General features: G+C 38.3%; 1 protein-coding gene across 1 annotated transcript; it reads left to right on the top strand.

Moving 5' to 3' along the window:
- Nucleotides 1–5,691: 5,691 nt before the first annotated feature.
- evx2 (even-skipped homeobox 2) lies at nt 5,692–7,792 on the top strand (the record flags this gene model as incomplete). The annotated part of the gene is made up of 3 exons (XM_079230676.1): nt 5,692–6,085; nt 6,500–6,726; nt 7,178–7,792. The coding sequence occupies 3 exons, from the start codon at nt 5,692–5,694 to the stop codon at nt 7,790–7,792; spliced, it is 1,236 nt and encodes a 411-aa protein (XP_079086802.1).
- Between the last annotated feature and the right edge of the window lie 9,622 nt (nt 7,793–17,414).

Below are 17,414 nucleotides of genomic sequence, written 5' to 3'. Positions count from 1 at the left end.
AAGCGTACTTTCAAAGGAGCAGAGTGGCAGCAAATACCAAATAGTTACTTTAGAAGTGTTCAGAAAAACAAACAGAGGAGGCAGACTTGACATGCTTTGATCGCTCTCTTTGTTTGTGTGTCCACTTCCGGCTAACAGGTTAAACTAAGTAAAGCATCACACCTGGATTTCCTGGTCAGGCTACAAGTAAAAACATATTGTGTAACATATCTGCATTTTGTTTTGTATGTAAATCCATTAGGATTGAGCAGAGATAATGTGGCTTCTCTTCATGTGGTTTGGCAATCTGATGCGTAAAGACCTGTTCACTGAGTCCCAGCTCTGTTTTTAAGCAATGGTTTAGTTGTGGTTGTTCATGTCTGAACACACAGAACAATTAGCCTGCAAAACATGCGCTGCACCACATTGATATGACTCTGCCAAGTAGTCCAGTTTCAGTTTACCTCAATGTCTGCCCAAGATCACTTTGTCATTTTATCCTGGTAGAGATTTGTGTGAAATTGTCAAAATTAGCATATGTTCATCCATGAGGGCAAGTGGACAACCTGTGCCAAATTTGAAGAAATTCTCTCCAGACAACCACGGGCCGGAATGCGCTTTTAAGGTGCAGGAAACCTGCTTTTTCAACTTCTTGTACGACTCACTTAGTATTAACACACTTTCACAGCTTCATCACACGAGCACCTCGTTTATATCATCAAGTGATAATCAAGAGAAAGTATACAGATTATGCATCAAGAGTCAAATATGTCAAATATACTCCACAATTATTTTACATTCTGGCTACAGCTGATGTTTCATGTGCAGATGAGTTTTGGTATGAGAATGGTAAAGGAGTGCTCACATGTGCCCTACTGGTTGCATTGTGTTAGGGATTGGAAGAGCTTGGGTGGAGTAATTCCTCTGGAGTCAAGTTCAAGGGGTCAACAGATTAAAACAGTTTTTACACAAAGCAATCCTGAAATTTACAAAAATAAAAGCACTGGGAGAGATTTCTGAAACTCTAGCAGGTGTTAAACCGCTGCCAGTTAATTTGTTGTTTCCACATTAAAAACTTTTTTTTTTTAAGCTAGCTAGATGCGAGATGATCAGCTGTAATGATATGGGGAGTAAATGTTTTACAATGGCATGGTAAATGGTTGGCTGTTACATATCCTTGCTAAAACAAACAAACAATGCTTCATCAAGTCAAACGCATGTGTGAGATTTTTCATAAATATAAATCATATGGATGATGAATACATCACAAGCAATAAAAACAAAGGATTTACATTTTGGAAACCTGAATATGGACCACATTGACATTGTCAAACACCTGCAGCATTTGAACATTCTTATCCATATTTGAGCGGTTTTAAACTCATCATTACATTTTCACAAATAATGTCCAAGAATGTCAGCAGCTGAATTGGCTGTTTTGCTTCCTGCAATACATTTCAAGGGATCCCAGGCTGAAGGGATGTCTGTTGGTTCTGCGTCACCCTGAGAGAGGGAGCCAACATGTGCCTTAAGATGCAGTTCCTCTAATGACCACTAGACGCTGCATCCTAACTGACTGCTTTGAGGTGGCTGAGAAATCTCCCCAACTTCTCATTGGAAACACAGTCAAGGTAGTCGCACATCTTCTGATAGATAACAGACATGTCCCATTAAGGAAAGGAAAGCGAATAAAATGAAATATTGATGGCTGAATTCCTTTTAGTTGCTTCAGTTTCAGATGCTGGCACACTTGAATCAAACATGGCAACTGTAATGGGTTTAGTAACACCTGCTTATCTGCTGATGTCTTTGAAATCGTTATGTTAAAAGACACTGCACACCCGTGTGTCTGGTAAACACAGGTGATTTTAATAATTTGTCTGATAAGACTACTTAGGACTGGGGGTGTCCTCAACTCTCCTGTTGGCGTTGTTGCACATGTTGAGGTCGGACAACTTCACTCTTACAGGTAGATGGATGCCACTCACCTGAGCAGAGATTGAATTGACTAATTAATTGAAAATGTGCACAGCCTTTTAAGCTTAAAGATGAATGTGTTCAGGGCTTTCTGCTCAATCGACAGTTATTCCAGCCCAACAAAGTCAGTCATGGTTGCTGCTCGTCCCACTTCAGCCCAATACAGTCCCTCCTGTTTGTCCAGATTTGGATTTTAATTCTGATCTTATGCTTCATTTACAACTGCTGTTATGCAATACTACCATGTTTTAAATGTGGTTATTAACATACCTATTGCTCATTTCTGCTTTGCTGCTTCATATTGTTTTGCATGGAAAAATACACTGCAGTGGACATTTGAGCCTTTATTGCTACATTAGTGTATCTATGTTATACTTTGTTTTGAGAAAGCTGATTGTGTTGCTGTTCTTGCAACTTTGGTATGTTTCAGAACCCGTCCATTGGGTGAAGAACATTGTGTCAAAAGACTGCAGTTAAAAATCAGCCTGCTGGCTAACAGTCACTTATGTAAATTATAATTAATGTGCATTGTCAAAATGAATCAATAAACTGAATGTATGACCATCCTTTTTTATTTGCACTTCCTTGTGAACCTGTCTAGTGTGTTTCATATTCATTTTTACAAATGTCAGTAAAGAATAATTGTATTTTTTATGAATAGGGAACAGTGTTCATTTTCAATTAGAGTTAATCATTATGAGTGTTTAAGACATGACTTTCAAGACAATTAATTTAATTTTGCCTCATGACAGAATTGCAAATTACTATTTTATTACCACAGGAAAAAAATGTTAAATTCCTGAATCTACTTCCTTTTAACCTTAATTCTCAGGATTGTGTTGATATAATATTTGCACACTGGTGGATCCACAGTGAACTGTAGATTAAGTTAACTGAAGTGGAAATCTGAAAATGACCAACGGAAATGCTGGGAAACCCTGTGTGACCTCTGCACAATTCAAAGTTGCCATCACACTCAAACTTTAGATTCATATCATTGTACCCCAAATGTCCTTAACATATGTGTACAGGCAAGGATCCATTCAGAGGGTGCTGTTGTCTATCAGTGAACGTGTACATGTCAGATGAAGAGCATAAGAAACATGGATCTGTGCCATGAATCTGCCTCTAAAGACGAGCTTAAAAGAAACTCATACATATTTAAGACTTTATGTCCAAGAATATGTGAAGCAGATGTTATATGGGGAAAGACCCTCTCTCTAAAATGCCATGTAAAAATATGCACTTGGTTTTTTTAAAGAAAATTGCAATTTTGAAAAGTGAATATTTAATAGCTTGAGGAACAATCAAAGCTGGGAGAGAGAAAAAAAAATAGATTAGTGCCATTTGGTCTCTTATGGCCCAAAATCTAACTTAACCTCTTCCACCCCACCCCTATTTTGGAGGAAAAACGCCTTAAGTGACGTACCAAAATTAAAATGGCTGTAGCTTCTGAACCACTTTGACTATTTGCACCAATGAGGTATTGCCAGAAAGAAAACCCCCTAAAGTATCTTGTGAAAGTGTCAGAAAACCTGACCTTAAGAGTAAATTGCAAAGATCCATTTCAAATGATTTTAGGATTATACAATTCAGAAGTGTCTGCAGTGTAAAACAATCTTAAGGTAAACTCATCATAGAAAGATTCATTAGCTGCACAACATGTATGCAAATGACCTAATTATATAAAATGTAAATTCCCAAAGCTCGTAGATCGCAAACTCCAGTGTCTTAATTGAGTACAAAGCAGTTTTTTATTAAAATATGAAATTAAATATTGTGTTCACTAATGAAGCGATGGGTTCATTTAACTACATTTCATTTATTAATTGGTCTTATCCTGCTAGTAAAACATGATTGTCTTAAGATTAAAACATGATTTTGCACAAAAGCAGTTTTTTTAAACATATGACTAAGTGGGCATAATAATGATATGTTAGTCCAATATTGAAGTTGATATTGAAATTCTCATCCTGAAGCCTTATATTTGTTAGTATTTAGTGTCATATTCTGCATTATCCCAGAGGCTAGACATACTTTGTTCTGAATTGAATCCCATTACATTGCTCACCATTTCATAGAAATAAGACACAAAGTGTGAGGTTAGTAATGTGGCTCTTTGGCGCTTTGCAGCTTCCAGCTTCTCAAAAACTATTTATATGACCTATTAATTGCCTTATACACTATAATCTTGCCTGTAAATGTGCACAGGGTGCTCAGCAGAGACACAAGTCAGGGTATTAGGTAAACTCATAGACTGCATATGGTAAACTAGCCCTCAGTTCCCAGTCAACACCTCATATCAATGACGGTCATTCATATTAATCCCTGCAGGAGGCGCCAGAGGACGCACAGAGGATGATCTGACGCCTTTAGTCATTTCACATCGAGAACTATAGGAGTCCAAGCATGGTGTTATGTCTTTACTCGAGTTTCCGGCATAGAGTTAATATGATGCATACATGTTATTTTCCTGTAAATACACAGACTGCAATGCCCAGTAAAGGTTCTGACTGGAGGAAATTACTTCAAACCGATAAGAGATTATGTTCAAAACATGAAATATTAAGTATACGCTTTTAAATAGTAGTAGTTCGTTAAGATTCAACATTAGAGAAAATGGAAATAAACAAAGAAAATGTGAATAATAATCTGTAACGAAATGTAATTTAAACTAACAGTGACGATTGATTGTTAAATCATTAAAAAAAAGAAGATTGCATGTGTTTTTAAGCAAGCTACAACAAACAAACAAAGATACATGCATAATATATATATATACAGCGTGTGCTGTTATCGGTACTAATGCAACCATTATCACCACATCAAAGAGTGTCTTTGACGAACTGTGTAAAAAAACAGGAAAAATATGAAATGTGCAAAAAGAATGCAATAAAAAAAACAGACACAAATAATGCTCTTAATATCTCATCTCACACTTTCACGTTAATCCTAATGCACTTCACATTCGGATTAAAGTCGCAGAATAGTGTAACAAAACTAAAATAGAAAAGAATTAAGGAGAATAAATAAAAAAGAACAACTATTGCAGAAGGGGAGGGTGAAAAGAGAGGAGGGGAAACAATAGAGAATCAAAGCATAATAATATTCCTAAATGAAGAGGGAAATGTTGCACCGCTCATTTTATTAATCAGACTGTCAATTTCACCCAAGAGGCCAAACCCCAGAGCAATCTAAAACAGACTCAGAGATCAACCCAGGGACAAGCACCTCGCGCCTCACTCCTCTCTTCCTCTCACTTGGATATTATTCGTCTGACCGAAGGCCGCCTCCATCATCAAGTGACAGCCCTCTCCTATTTATTTGCTTATAAACCTGTTACAATAAATGATCATTGGAGCAACGTCAGCCGAGCATTTTAACAACGAACAGCAACCACTTTTGATGAATGACATTTGTGCAGCTTGTGAGGAGGATGCACGGCTCGTTTTGAGCAGTCGCTCGTCGATTGCATTCAGATTCTTTTCATTTTTTGCGTCTTGCTTATAAAAAGGTTTAGAGACAGTTATTTAGAGACAGTTGCTGAGTTGCATGCAGATTTAAGCTCCGACACAACTCATTGGTGCTCCAGCCCTCCTGGACAAGTGCTGTGTGGTGCGTGTGTGTGTGTCTGTGTGTGTGTGTCTGTGTGTGTGTGTGTGTGTGTGTGTGTGGGGGGGGGTGCGTGTGTCTGTGTTTTTTTTTTTTTTTCTCTCTCTCGTCTTGCACGGCTTAATGATGGAGAGGATAAGAAAAGAGATGATATTGATGGAGAGAGGTCTGCACAGTCCTGTCGCAGGCAAGAGACTCGCAGACACGCCTGGAAATTCAGTGCTGGAGGCCCTGGAAAACTCTCAGCACAGCGGACGGCTGAGCCCCAGAATAACTTCGGCTTCTCTCCATGGAAATCTTGGGGACATCCCGACGAAAAGCAAATTTGAAATTGACAGTCTTTACGGCGCGCACCACAACAGTGACAATACTTCTTCGGCGGAGATTTCTTCGTCAGAAAGCAGGAAGAAAATGAGCCTTTACTCCGAAGTTTCGCCAGATTCTGATATTAACAGTGATGTGGAGGTGGGATGCCCATCGCACCGATCCCCGAGCCAGCACAAGGAAAACAACAAAGGTAGCCTCATATTTCATTTTTCTCCATATTTATGTTTTTTCATTATTTCTGCAGTTGTATTTTGATGTTCATATGGCGGATAATAACCGCGCTTATTATTCTGTCTCCATCCTAAAAACGAATTGAAGCTAAATAAAAGTAGTATCAATATTAAGCCTGTCATTTGTAGAACTTTCTTTTTCTATTATTATTATTCATAACAATAATAAATACAAATGCAATGTAATATTAATCAAAAACAATATTTAGCATTTGACTATTGGCACACATTTTATTTCAACCTTAAAAGTATTATAATAACTGCCATTAAATTGTCAAATATAGCCTATACAGCAAGCCCACACACGTTTATTATTTCAGTATAATCGGTAACAATATGCTTAAAAATGTGCTTCTTTCCAAATATTTTTTTAGGTTTTTCAGATTCTGGATCAAGCTCGAATTCCCTACAGAATATGAACGGTAATTCATCGGGAGGATCAAACAATTCAAATAGCGACCAAGTGAGAAGATATCGGACTGCTTTCACCAGGGAACAGATCGGAAGACTGGAAAAAGAGTTTTACCGGGAAAATTACGTTTCGAGACCGAGAAGATGTGAATTAGCCGCAGCGCTGAATCTGCCCGAGACTACGATCAAGGTACAGATTAATCTTCATTAATATTGTGTGTGCATGTGTTTGTGCAGAGAAAACAATGCTGTGGGTACAACTGAATAATTGTCATAATACTGCAGTGGAAAATAACATCATAACAATTATTTGTGCTCATGGAATGTGGTGAAATATTGTGATTTTAACCTGTAAACAAAATAAAGCGTGTATGTAGTCACCCCATGGGTGCTAATCAATTCAACCGGTGTAGGTACTTTATAACCTCACCATTTAAAATAATTAAATCCCAAATAAAAACAATATTTTAACTGTTATTTTTATTTTGTAGATTTTAACTGATTCTTGTTAAACGTTGAGAGCATTTATAGGATATTTAGTCGTGTCTGAGCACGCGCTGAAGCACTCTTCATGTCTAAATGTAGAGCTCGAAAACAACATGGCAGCTTCAATATGTGCCTTGTGTTGCCTCTGTGTGCAGGTGTGGTTCCAGAACAGGCGGATGAAGGATAAAAGGCAGCGTCTGGCGATGTCCTGGCCCCATCCAGCAGACCCCAGTTTCTACACCTACATGATGACGCACGCGGCCGCGACAGGAAGTCTCCCGTACCCCTTCCACTCGCACATGCCTCTCCACTACTACCCGCACGTCGGCGTCTCGGCAGCAGCCGCCGCCGCCGCGGCCGCGGCCGCCTCCAGCGCCGCCTCGTCACCTTTCGCCTCCTCCATCCGGCCCCTCGATACCTTCCGGGCCCTGTCCCACCCCTACTCGCGTCCAGAGCTCCTGTGCGGCTTCCGGCACCCGGGACTCTACCAGTCGCCCGCAGGCCTCAACAGCTCCGCGGCGGCATCGGCGGCGGCTGCGGCCGCGGCCGCGGCGGTCGGCTCTCCGTCAGCCGCCGGGCCCTGCTCGTGCCTCAGCTGCCACAGCAGCCAGGCGGCGAGCGCGCTGGGCAGGAGCGCCAGCGCGGACTTTATCTGCACAGCTTCGGGGCAAAGATCCGAGAGTGGATTTCTGCCGTATTCTGCTGCTGTTCTCAGCAAGACCTCAGTCCCGTCCCCAGACCCACGAGAAGAAACCTCACTTAACAGATAACTCATCATGCAGCCTACACGACCGTTTCCTATTCTGCTCTAGTCCTATTAAGGGGATAGGCCTACTTTAAACTTCACACCTGTGTAAAGAATTCGTCTAGGCAGCATTGTAAACACACACACACACACACACACACACACACACACACACACACACACACACACACACACACACACACACACACACACACACACACACACACGTTTAGATTAATTTCTACAAGTCTGTTTCAAGTCCAACTGGCTATTTATAACGAAAAACACATAAATAGTATCGCACCGAAAATTTTGCAACTCACAAACAACCTTTTATAAAAGCTTGTACTCTTGTGTTGTGACAGTAGAGCATTTTTCTATGCTGGTTTAATTTATACATATTTGGGAGAAAAAAAAACCCGATCATGCAGTGTGTTCATTCTGTCCCATACCTCAATCAATGTGCCGTTTTAAATGTATTTAGGCTATTTATTTCTAGAAATCGAAACCAACCACTGTAACTGAGTCACGTTCATATAGGCCTCTTTCTGCGGTTCAAAAGTCAATATTCAGCGCGAGGAACCCATCTTACCTTGAGTCCCCTGGTTTTTAAGATTCAAACGTAAGCTAATTATGCTTACTATGTTTAGATAGCAGAAGGTCCTACTTCTCTGCCCAGCAGCATCGTTCTTCACTAGGCCTAATAGACTGAGGTTTTTGGCAGGTACAGCTTCTCCAGCACCGAGCCTCTGTACTGTGGGGACCCCTCTAATCAGCTAGAAGGGTGCATATCATTCTGCACCGCGTCTTTCATGTCAATTTTTATGTTAATAATGAGAGGATCATGACAAAAATTGCCAATCATGTACCTAGATGGAGCTCCTTTGAATACATGACTGCAAGAAAGTTCCTCGTTTTGAGACCCGCTGTCAAGTGCTAACAACCCGCGCAGGGAAGTCATTAGACATACAAAAGACCCGGAACAAAGCGACAGTCCTGGTACACAGATGCACTGTATAAACTAAATAATACTATATGACATGTGCAGGGTTTGAAAATATTACAAACAAAAGAGCCCCTCAGATTTAGTTTGCTGATAATGTGAAACACCTCGACACACAGTAGCATCTCGTTTATTTGCATTGCTGCACCTCATATCCAATCCGGTATTAGGTGTGTAATCCCTGTAGGACCTCTTCACTCATCACACACAGTGACGGGACTGAGCAAGGCGAAAGTTCAGACTCAATATAGTCTGGCTTTACAATCTGTCTGCGCCTGTAAAAATGGCTATGTGCTATTTTATTCGTTCCTGTTGGGAAAACACCTATATGTTAATTATAAAACATGTGAACTGTAAATCGTGAAATATTTTGCAAATATCATGGATAGTCCTACTGATAGTTGAAAACTGAATTATTGATCGCCCTGGAAAATGCTTCATAAATGTGGATGGTAGGCTTGTTTTTTTTTTTAACTTTCTTTTATTAATTTATTTTGTGTGACTTGCTGAATGTTTTTTTAAATGTTTTAAACACTGGATGTACAAGCCAATAGGAGCATCACATAGCCTACAAATTGGCCTGTAAACTCACCAATGTTCCAAATTTATGATCTTTAAGCTATTTCGTGCAAAAAGTAAGACTGAATTATGGAGAACATTTCTTTACGGTCCACTCAAAAGAGGCTTCAAAGGGCTGATAAACGAGCACTGAAATTAAAATGTTGAAAATAGTATTGGCCTTTGTCCCTGGGGTCTCTGTTATAACTCTATATCGCTGTATTTAAAATATCAATGACTGTATGAATTTAAATATTTTAACTTGAAAAAAATTGTGCAATATGAAATGTAAATCATGTTATTTATTGATCGTGTTTGTTCTTGGAAAATAAATTTTAAAAAATCTTTACACATTTTCGCTTCTTTACATTAATGACAACCTTTCTGACAAACAGGTTAACACATTTAACTCTAATTTAATTGCTTGGAATAATGTAACACTGTTTATGTTTTAAAAAAAAACATGATCATATATGTTAAATTACAAATTTTTGAAGATTCAACTCAGACAATGAAGACATGTTAGGCGTATGGTGCTGTGGCGCCATTTCTATGGCAAACACTGTAAAGCATTAATTAAAAAATACGTGGATAGCTACAGGGAATATGAGGCCTGCCATCACGGGTCATTCCGGCCCTATAATTTACCATTATTTTTACATTACCTCTAAATGATACAAGCTGATACTGTCGTTAATTGCACTTGGTTAAAATATCGCCTACACCAGAATGTCCCCAGGGGACTTTAAGATAAGTTGCTTTTTTGAACGTCCCCATTAAAGAAATAGGATTAGGGCAGCAAATATGGGCGTGATGTATCACCATGTTTCCTTGCTCTTTACTAAAGCGAGGGTTGCAACCCATACAACAAAAGCATTGAGATAGATGGAGGTGTAGAAAGGAAAAGACAGAGGCCAGAAAAACACTGCCCACAATAACACGATTAGTTTTGTATCCAATGTGCAAGGCTGAAAAAAGAATTCATCATAATGCAGAGGACTGTCTGTCACCTTCGCTGAATGGTTTTTGACAAGAAAATAAATCTTTGGGTTGTTTAATACATTTTATATTTTCTTTATTTCGGTGCTAATAGAAAAAACAAATTAAATGTCCACCAGCGAGATAGAAATGCAAAGATCGATGATCCTGGCCCTACTGTCCAATCACCCCTATTTAATTGACTGTATTTTCAGGGTAATTGAACTGCTTGTTGTAAATTGAGGATTTTATAGAAACGACATGAAAACTACATTTACTGACATTCATCGCATCTTTGACATTGATTATCTGATCAGCGCCGTGTCATGCTAACCTCCAATTCTTCATTACACACTGTTTATGAGCTGTTACAGAACAACTTGCTTGTTCCAGAGTGATTGATTGCCTTATTAACGCGTGTTCTTGTAAGTGTGACCGGACTGATTACGATGCATATGTTTAGAATAATGTTTCATTTAGCTGACTGCGAGTAATGCAGGGTGACAGCTGCTGCGGGAGGACAAAAAAACCTAAACTACAGGGAGCAAGCGGGGCCAAAACGCATTTAAGGTGGAACTGGAAGACAGCGAAGACCCCTAATGGTCAAATGCAGTCACTCAACGCCAGATGAAGGACTGGCAGTTCAGTAGGGTCTTCTCCCAGCCAACTGAGACTAAATATAACATTGTATTATTATTCTAAGAAAAAAAACGCCACGTGTACTTCCTTTGTTTCTTTTCATACACTACAAGCAACTTATTTCAACAACTGTGAGACAAAGTGAGACAGTTCCTAAAACATATTGTCCCCACATTTGAATCTGATGCAGTGCAGTATTTGCAACTGACATACCAGCTGTTATATCAAAACATTCAAATCAATCAAATCTTTTCAAACTCTGCCAAAAAGCATACCAACACTTCACACCAAAAAAAAGGAATTTGCATATTCAGCTAGAATATTTTCCCCAAAATGTAAGTAAAACATTCAACATGAGCCTGATGAGATATATGCCACCATTATGCTTCTAAAGTCTCTGCTCTGTTTGTCTCAAATCATTGCCTCTGTTCAAATGTTACTTTCATATATTACATGACATTAATTCAACTATAGCTCATTAAGACAGAATGAAATGGTTAAATTAACTTATCAACTCATAATGATGATGAATGAGGTATTAATTCAGATACAAGCTGGGCAATTTGCAATTTTGCGCGTTTTGATGGTTCTCAAATAACATTTAATATAACGGGTCATCCCCTCAATCAATTACATGAGCATGTGAGTCGGTCGTATGGAAAATCCTTTTTTCATGCATATGTATCGAAACATGTTCTCAATTATCTTTGGAAATTGTTTTTTATTGGTTTAAAGACCAATTCGTGCAGTGGTCCTTAGCTCCGGATGCGGTTAAGGTGGTGCAATACAATGCTATTCTTCTTGCATCTGCCTGAGACACGTATTATAAACAATAGTTTTTGTGTCATATTATAATTGTTTATTATAGGTTTGTCAAATAAAAAAAGTGAATAATTTCTAGAGAGACAGTTTTTGTAGCAGTACCTTTGAAACATCTTATGTTTTCCCTGTAGAAAGTATTTCTGGTTGCATCTGGTCTCATCAACAAAAAAATATATTTTTTAATTTTTCTTACACATTTATTTTGTGAAGAGTGAGGCTTAGGAGGGACGTATCTGGTGTTACATTTGAAAATACAATCAAATCAATTAAAACGATTAAAGACCCATTCATATCCAATCAAGTTGTCACCCAGATTAATTTGATTTATTCATTAAAAAATCATAATAAAAAGTGGTTTAACATGCTGATCAAATGTCCCATTGTTGGGTTGGTTGCCTCTGGTCTAAAGTCTGAGTGATTTTGGTCAATATTCTATTCATCACAATTCAATATTGGTCTGGATAAAAAGCCAACACTTTTCATTTCATTATACCTTTAACTTCAGACAGTATGGAACATTTCCATTACAATCAATGTGATGGAGCGGTTTCTGGTGCAATTATTTAATGAGTCTGGGTCACAAGAGGTCTCTTATATTTCAGATTTTAGTTTGACAAATTATGTAGAAGTGACACCTTGAACTATTCAAAGATAATGTAACCAGTAAAATTATTTCTCAACAGCATGAGACTAAAGACAAGAAAGGGTCCTGGCCTGTCTGAAGATGTACGTTTAAATCAATGCTCTCAACAATATAGAGGTTAGTGGACTCAAACAAGTGGCTATACTTTGTTTCTTTCTCATAAGATGTGTGAGTGTTTCTCCCCGGTGACCACTTCAGTGTTGGGACTTCTCGTTATCTGAATCTAATGTTTAAGTCAAAATGGAGAGGGTGTTTCAAAATTATTAAGGAATTAAAGGATTATTCCTTATGTTTTGACCAGATCATGACTGTTCAAATGCACCCATAACTTGTCTCTGAATACTTCCATGAGAAATATGAAGCAGAAAAGCAATACAATTAAATTGAATGTAACATCATAAAACATTATTAAATTGTTTTGAGGTCAATGCATAATGGCTTTAAACTTAAAGGAAAATAAAAGAATAATTGCATTTTTTTTAAACCATTCAGGTTGCATTATATATATCTTAAAGACATATTTTATATGATTGGTCCGCATAAATAGTTTCCTAAAACCAGTCACACAGTAACATAACAATATGTACTTGGTCAACCGACTAATTTTACCATAAAATATGGATAGGGAGTAAAACATATTTTACTGAGGCGAGGGGTGGGCAATATAAATAAAATCTTACATCTTGATCTATAGTTTTATATTGAAGTATATATACATTGTATACACTGCAAATAACTTTATATATATATACAAATGTGTTTTGCGGAAATTCCACTATTAAACCATTTATGGATGAAATAATAATGGAATTAAATATCTGAAATACATACTTGATGAAAAAAATGACTAACTGATCACATTAATGCAAAAATCCAATATTTCCCTAGAGAAGACCTAGTCATACTGTACAGTTGCAACATTGATCACAATTCGAACATTGTGATTTTTTATATATAATCATGAACTTCTATAGGAAGACTATAACGTGGTATAAACGATACAGCAAACTATATGAATTTGTTTATTTTTTGTTGTTGTCATTAACGCCCCAACTGGACCCAAACCAGGGACAATGTGGGAACATGTATCTTTAACATTCGGCTATACACATCCTGTCAGCAGAGTTTGAAGCACTTTGTGTCACCCAACAATAAACTCAGTTTTGACCAGCACTCCACTCACATTCACACACAGGTCATTGGAAAACACAAAGCATCGTCAGTTGCACTCCAACTTCTATTGCTTCTTAACAAAACCATCCTTCAGTCCACATTACTACTGTTCCCTGATTTCTCAAAACCATTGGTCTCATTACCGCCAACCTCTCAAATCTCTCCAGATACCACACACAGCACACACATAGCCTTCAACCCATTTATTGATGCAAGAAACCCTTCTGCTATTGAAGCTTTAAACACAATACCAAACTGGTTACAGGGACGGACTTACCTCCATTTGCTAGATCAGTGGATGGTTGTTTCTTGGTGCATACTGTATGGGGGTATCTACACTATATTAAGTTCCATAGTTGGTATACAATCAACTTTGCATAAAACCACTCTTTTGTGGGCTGCAAGGGCCGCAAAAGAAGGTTGCATTTCTCAGCAATGCTTGGAGGAGATTTAAAAAAGAGACACATTTGTTGACCTTATGACCCATCTTGAAAGGCATAGTTAGAAGGGCGTACCTGAACTGGGACGCTGCAGTTTCTTTTTGTGTACTCACCTTGTGCTGTCATTTCAGATCTGGGTGCATTTGGTTCCATATCAGTATATCATCCTTTTCTGATATCTACTCTTCAGCGAGCCCCAGAGTGATGAACTTGATGTAACCCTTGATGCACCCTTTCTTTTCCTCAGCAAACAAAACCAGATGAAAACATGGATTTCTGAAAGTGAACACACAACTTTGGCAATGTAAGAACAACAATCTAAGCATATCTAGCTACAGCCACTTGATGTGACACACATAACGCTGGGAGTTGGCCCCCTCTTTGCTGTGGCTGTTGTAGGGTATCGAAACACCACGTGTTGCTGTGGCTTCCGTTCTAGCTACTGCTGTAGTTGTAACGTTTACTCATTATTATGCTGCACAAATGATTGTGGGTCAGAACAGCCAGAGAAGTATGTTGGTTTGCACATACTTAATTTGACATACTGGGATATACAAAACAAATTCAGACTAAATAGTATAGTAGTATGATCCATAATTACATACATTATCATAAAGCCACAACCATGGTCTCAGTAGGCACTTTAACTGTTGATTATTGTCAAGCTTCCATACCGAATGATACAGAATAGGGAACTGACTAGCCTACATTAGTAAGTTTAGCATTAGCTCCAGTGATACACATGTGTTTTACCTATACCATGATATTTATTTTATCAACCACTAGATCTGAACAACAATAGAAGATTGCCATTACCAATAAATTGGCAACGTTATCTTTACACAGAATAAACACAAAATACATTTAGGTTGACATAACTGTTCAAGTGTCACAAAAATGTCAACTGATATTTGCAAACTAATAACCCAGTCAGTTAGAACCCAGTCAGTTAGGGTCACCACAGGCCGGAATAGCCAACCACAACTGTGTGAGCCGACTCATCCTGTTGGCATAGAAAGGGGCTGCAGCTACTGCTAGAACCTCATACAACAATGTCACCAAAACATTTAGAAGCAATAGAAAGCCACATGAATGCATTTACTTTAAAACAACCAATCCAAAATGTAACATCAACAAAGAGAAGTGTACATGTAAAGTTAAAAGATACAATTACATGTATTCTTCTTTTTTGTTTTTTACTGATGGCTGACATCCAAAATGTTGCATGAACACCAACTACTGGATTTAAAATCAAATGCCATTTACTAAATTAAATAAAAACGTTCAGGTGTCAGCATAAAAGCCATTTTAACTGCTGCTGCACACCTTCTCCAGAAACTCCAATACCAAGAAATCTCCTTGCTGCATATTTTGTCAGATTTCTCAGATTTCCTTTCTACTCCGGCAATGCAGTTAAATACAAAGGAGGCTAAAAACATCTACAGATTCTTACAAAATCAAAATTCCTCATGCTTCCAGGCTGCTTTATCCTCCTTAGCTTCTTGTCTCACGCCACATGGTCTTAATTACTTCATCATGCTTATGCCTTCTCTTAACCCTGATTATTTCTGTCCCCTTTACTCTCTTTGGACAGTTAGTCTCCCATGCTGCATGATTCCCTTTGCCAAGAAGACACTGTTTTTTCTCATTCATTCTCTTCCAAAATTAACACATGTTGCAAAAGACACCTACACAGAAACAGGTAATGCTCAGACTTCCAACATGGTAGCTGCTTGGGAACATAATGTCTTACTGGGTACGACACATGGTCCAAGAACACTATCCAGTGGGCAATCCAAACCAAAGTGAAGCATCACAGATTTAGTCTCAAACTTTATATTTATTACTTTGTAAAACTTCTCCAATCTAAAGCTATTGGTCACCCCTTTACACTCATTATATATCATTGCATTCCCTTGGCATGAGAGTCTATTAACTACACCTTTTATTGTAGCTTTCTTTTAAAGTGGAAAATATTCAACTGGTACATATTCATCCCATACCCCATAATTTAGATTTTCAAAATTTTTCCAATCTGGTCCAGTTTTCTCAGTTTAACTTCTCCCTCTTTTTTCTTAAACTCTCTTGCCACAGTGTGCTTTTTAAACAAAGCCCCATATCCAGCGCCTTCACCCAAACCCCAAATTTCTTTCCAACAATGTAGGTTTCTTTCTTGTGCTCAATCCCACTATGACTCAATTCCTGCCTATGAGTTTCCCCTGCCTCTAAATTCAAGATGATCTGCATCCATTTCCCTTGCTCCTTCCTTCTGCTCCTCAATTGTGGCCTACCTCTTAAACATTGCATTTGTAGCTAGGGTTTCTGTCTATTGCTCACCTGAAGCATTGGGCGAGTGTGACAACATGTTGGCTCACACGTGGGGATAAGCAAGGAGGCACAGAATGTATAGTATTAGCATGGGCAGCTAATCAACAGAACTGAGGAGCAAACCCTAGCAATTGCTCAACTACCCTGCCAGTAGGCCTAACCAGGATTGGACCAAACCATTGATGGGGAAGCTCATGAGATGGATGCACATAAAGAGATAATTCAGCCAAATAGATTTACAATTTATGATATAAGTAATTATATTAACAACTCGCAAAACAATTACATAGATTAACATCAATGCAACTATTAGTTTTCGGAAAATAACATAATCTCAACCCCTGCTGCCCATACATGGTAGAACCAGAAAGCATAAGTAGCCATGAGGTCCTCTGAAGACCCTTTTGCCTGAGAACCAAAGAATAAAAAGTAAGTAACGAGGTAAGACAATACTTTGATTTTAAAATAACGTTAGCAGTAGGGATGTTAAGATGCAGCTTTATAAAGTGTTGAAGCTTTATGGCAAATTTGTTTGCAAAAGGGTTCATTTCTTGAGACTTCATGTGCACGCAAAACCACTTGTTGGCCAATGAGTGTAAAACAGGCTGATATGATATTAATGATGTGATCTGTGATCACAGACTATTTTGTGCCAGTAAAGGCTGTTGGAAATGACTGAAAACAATGGAATAAAAAATCTATTAAATCCATTTATATCAATATAGTGCTTATGTTCTAGTGCTTTATGGCGTTATAACATAACTGTAAGTGTCTTGTAAGTAATGCATCACGTGTGTAATAGTTATAATGGCAGGAGGGGAAATATCTGTGTTCTAAAAAGTGTGTGTTCTAAAATTGTAACGTGGCAGTGGTTTAAGGGAAGTGGATGTGCTAGCGTAACTAGGAAAAGTGTGTACAGGGAAGACTATTGTGCTATTTATTGAGTATCAATAATGTATTAACTGTGATGCTCCAACATCTGAATCTTCGTGCATCAATACTTACGTCATTGGTCTGAAGACATAAGAAGCCGTGATATACGTATTGCGGAACACTTTGGGGA

Source organism: Taurulus bubalis (assembly GCF_910589615.1).
Source record: "Taurulus bubalis genome assembly, chromosome: 15".
Classification (NCBI taxonomy): domain Eukaryota; kingdom Metazoa; phylum Chordata; class Actinopteri; order Perciformes; family Cottidae; genus Taurulus; species Taurulus bubalis.
Note: the sequence above shows the minus strand (reverse complement) of the source record. Positions and strands in the feature narration are given on the sequence as shown.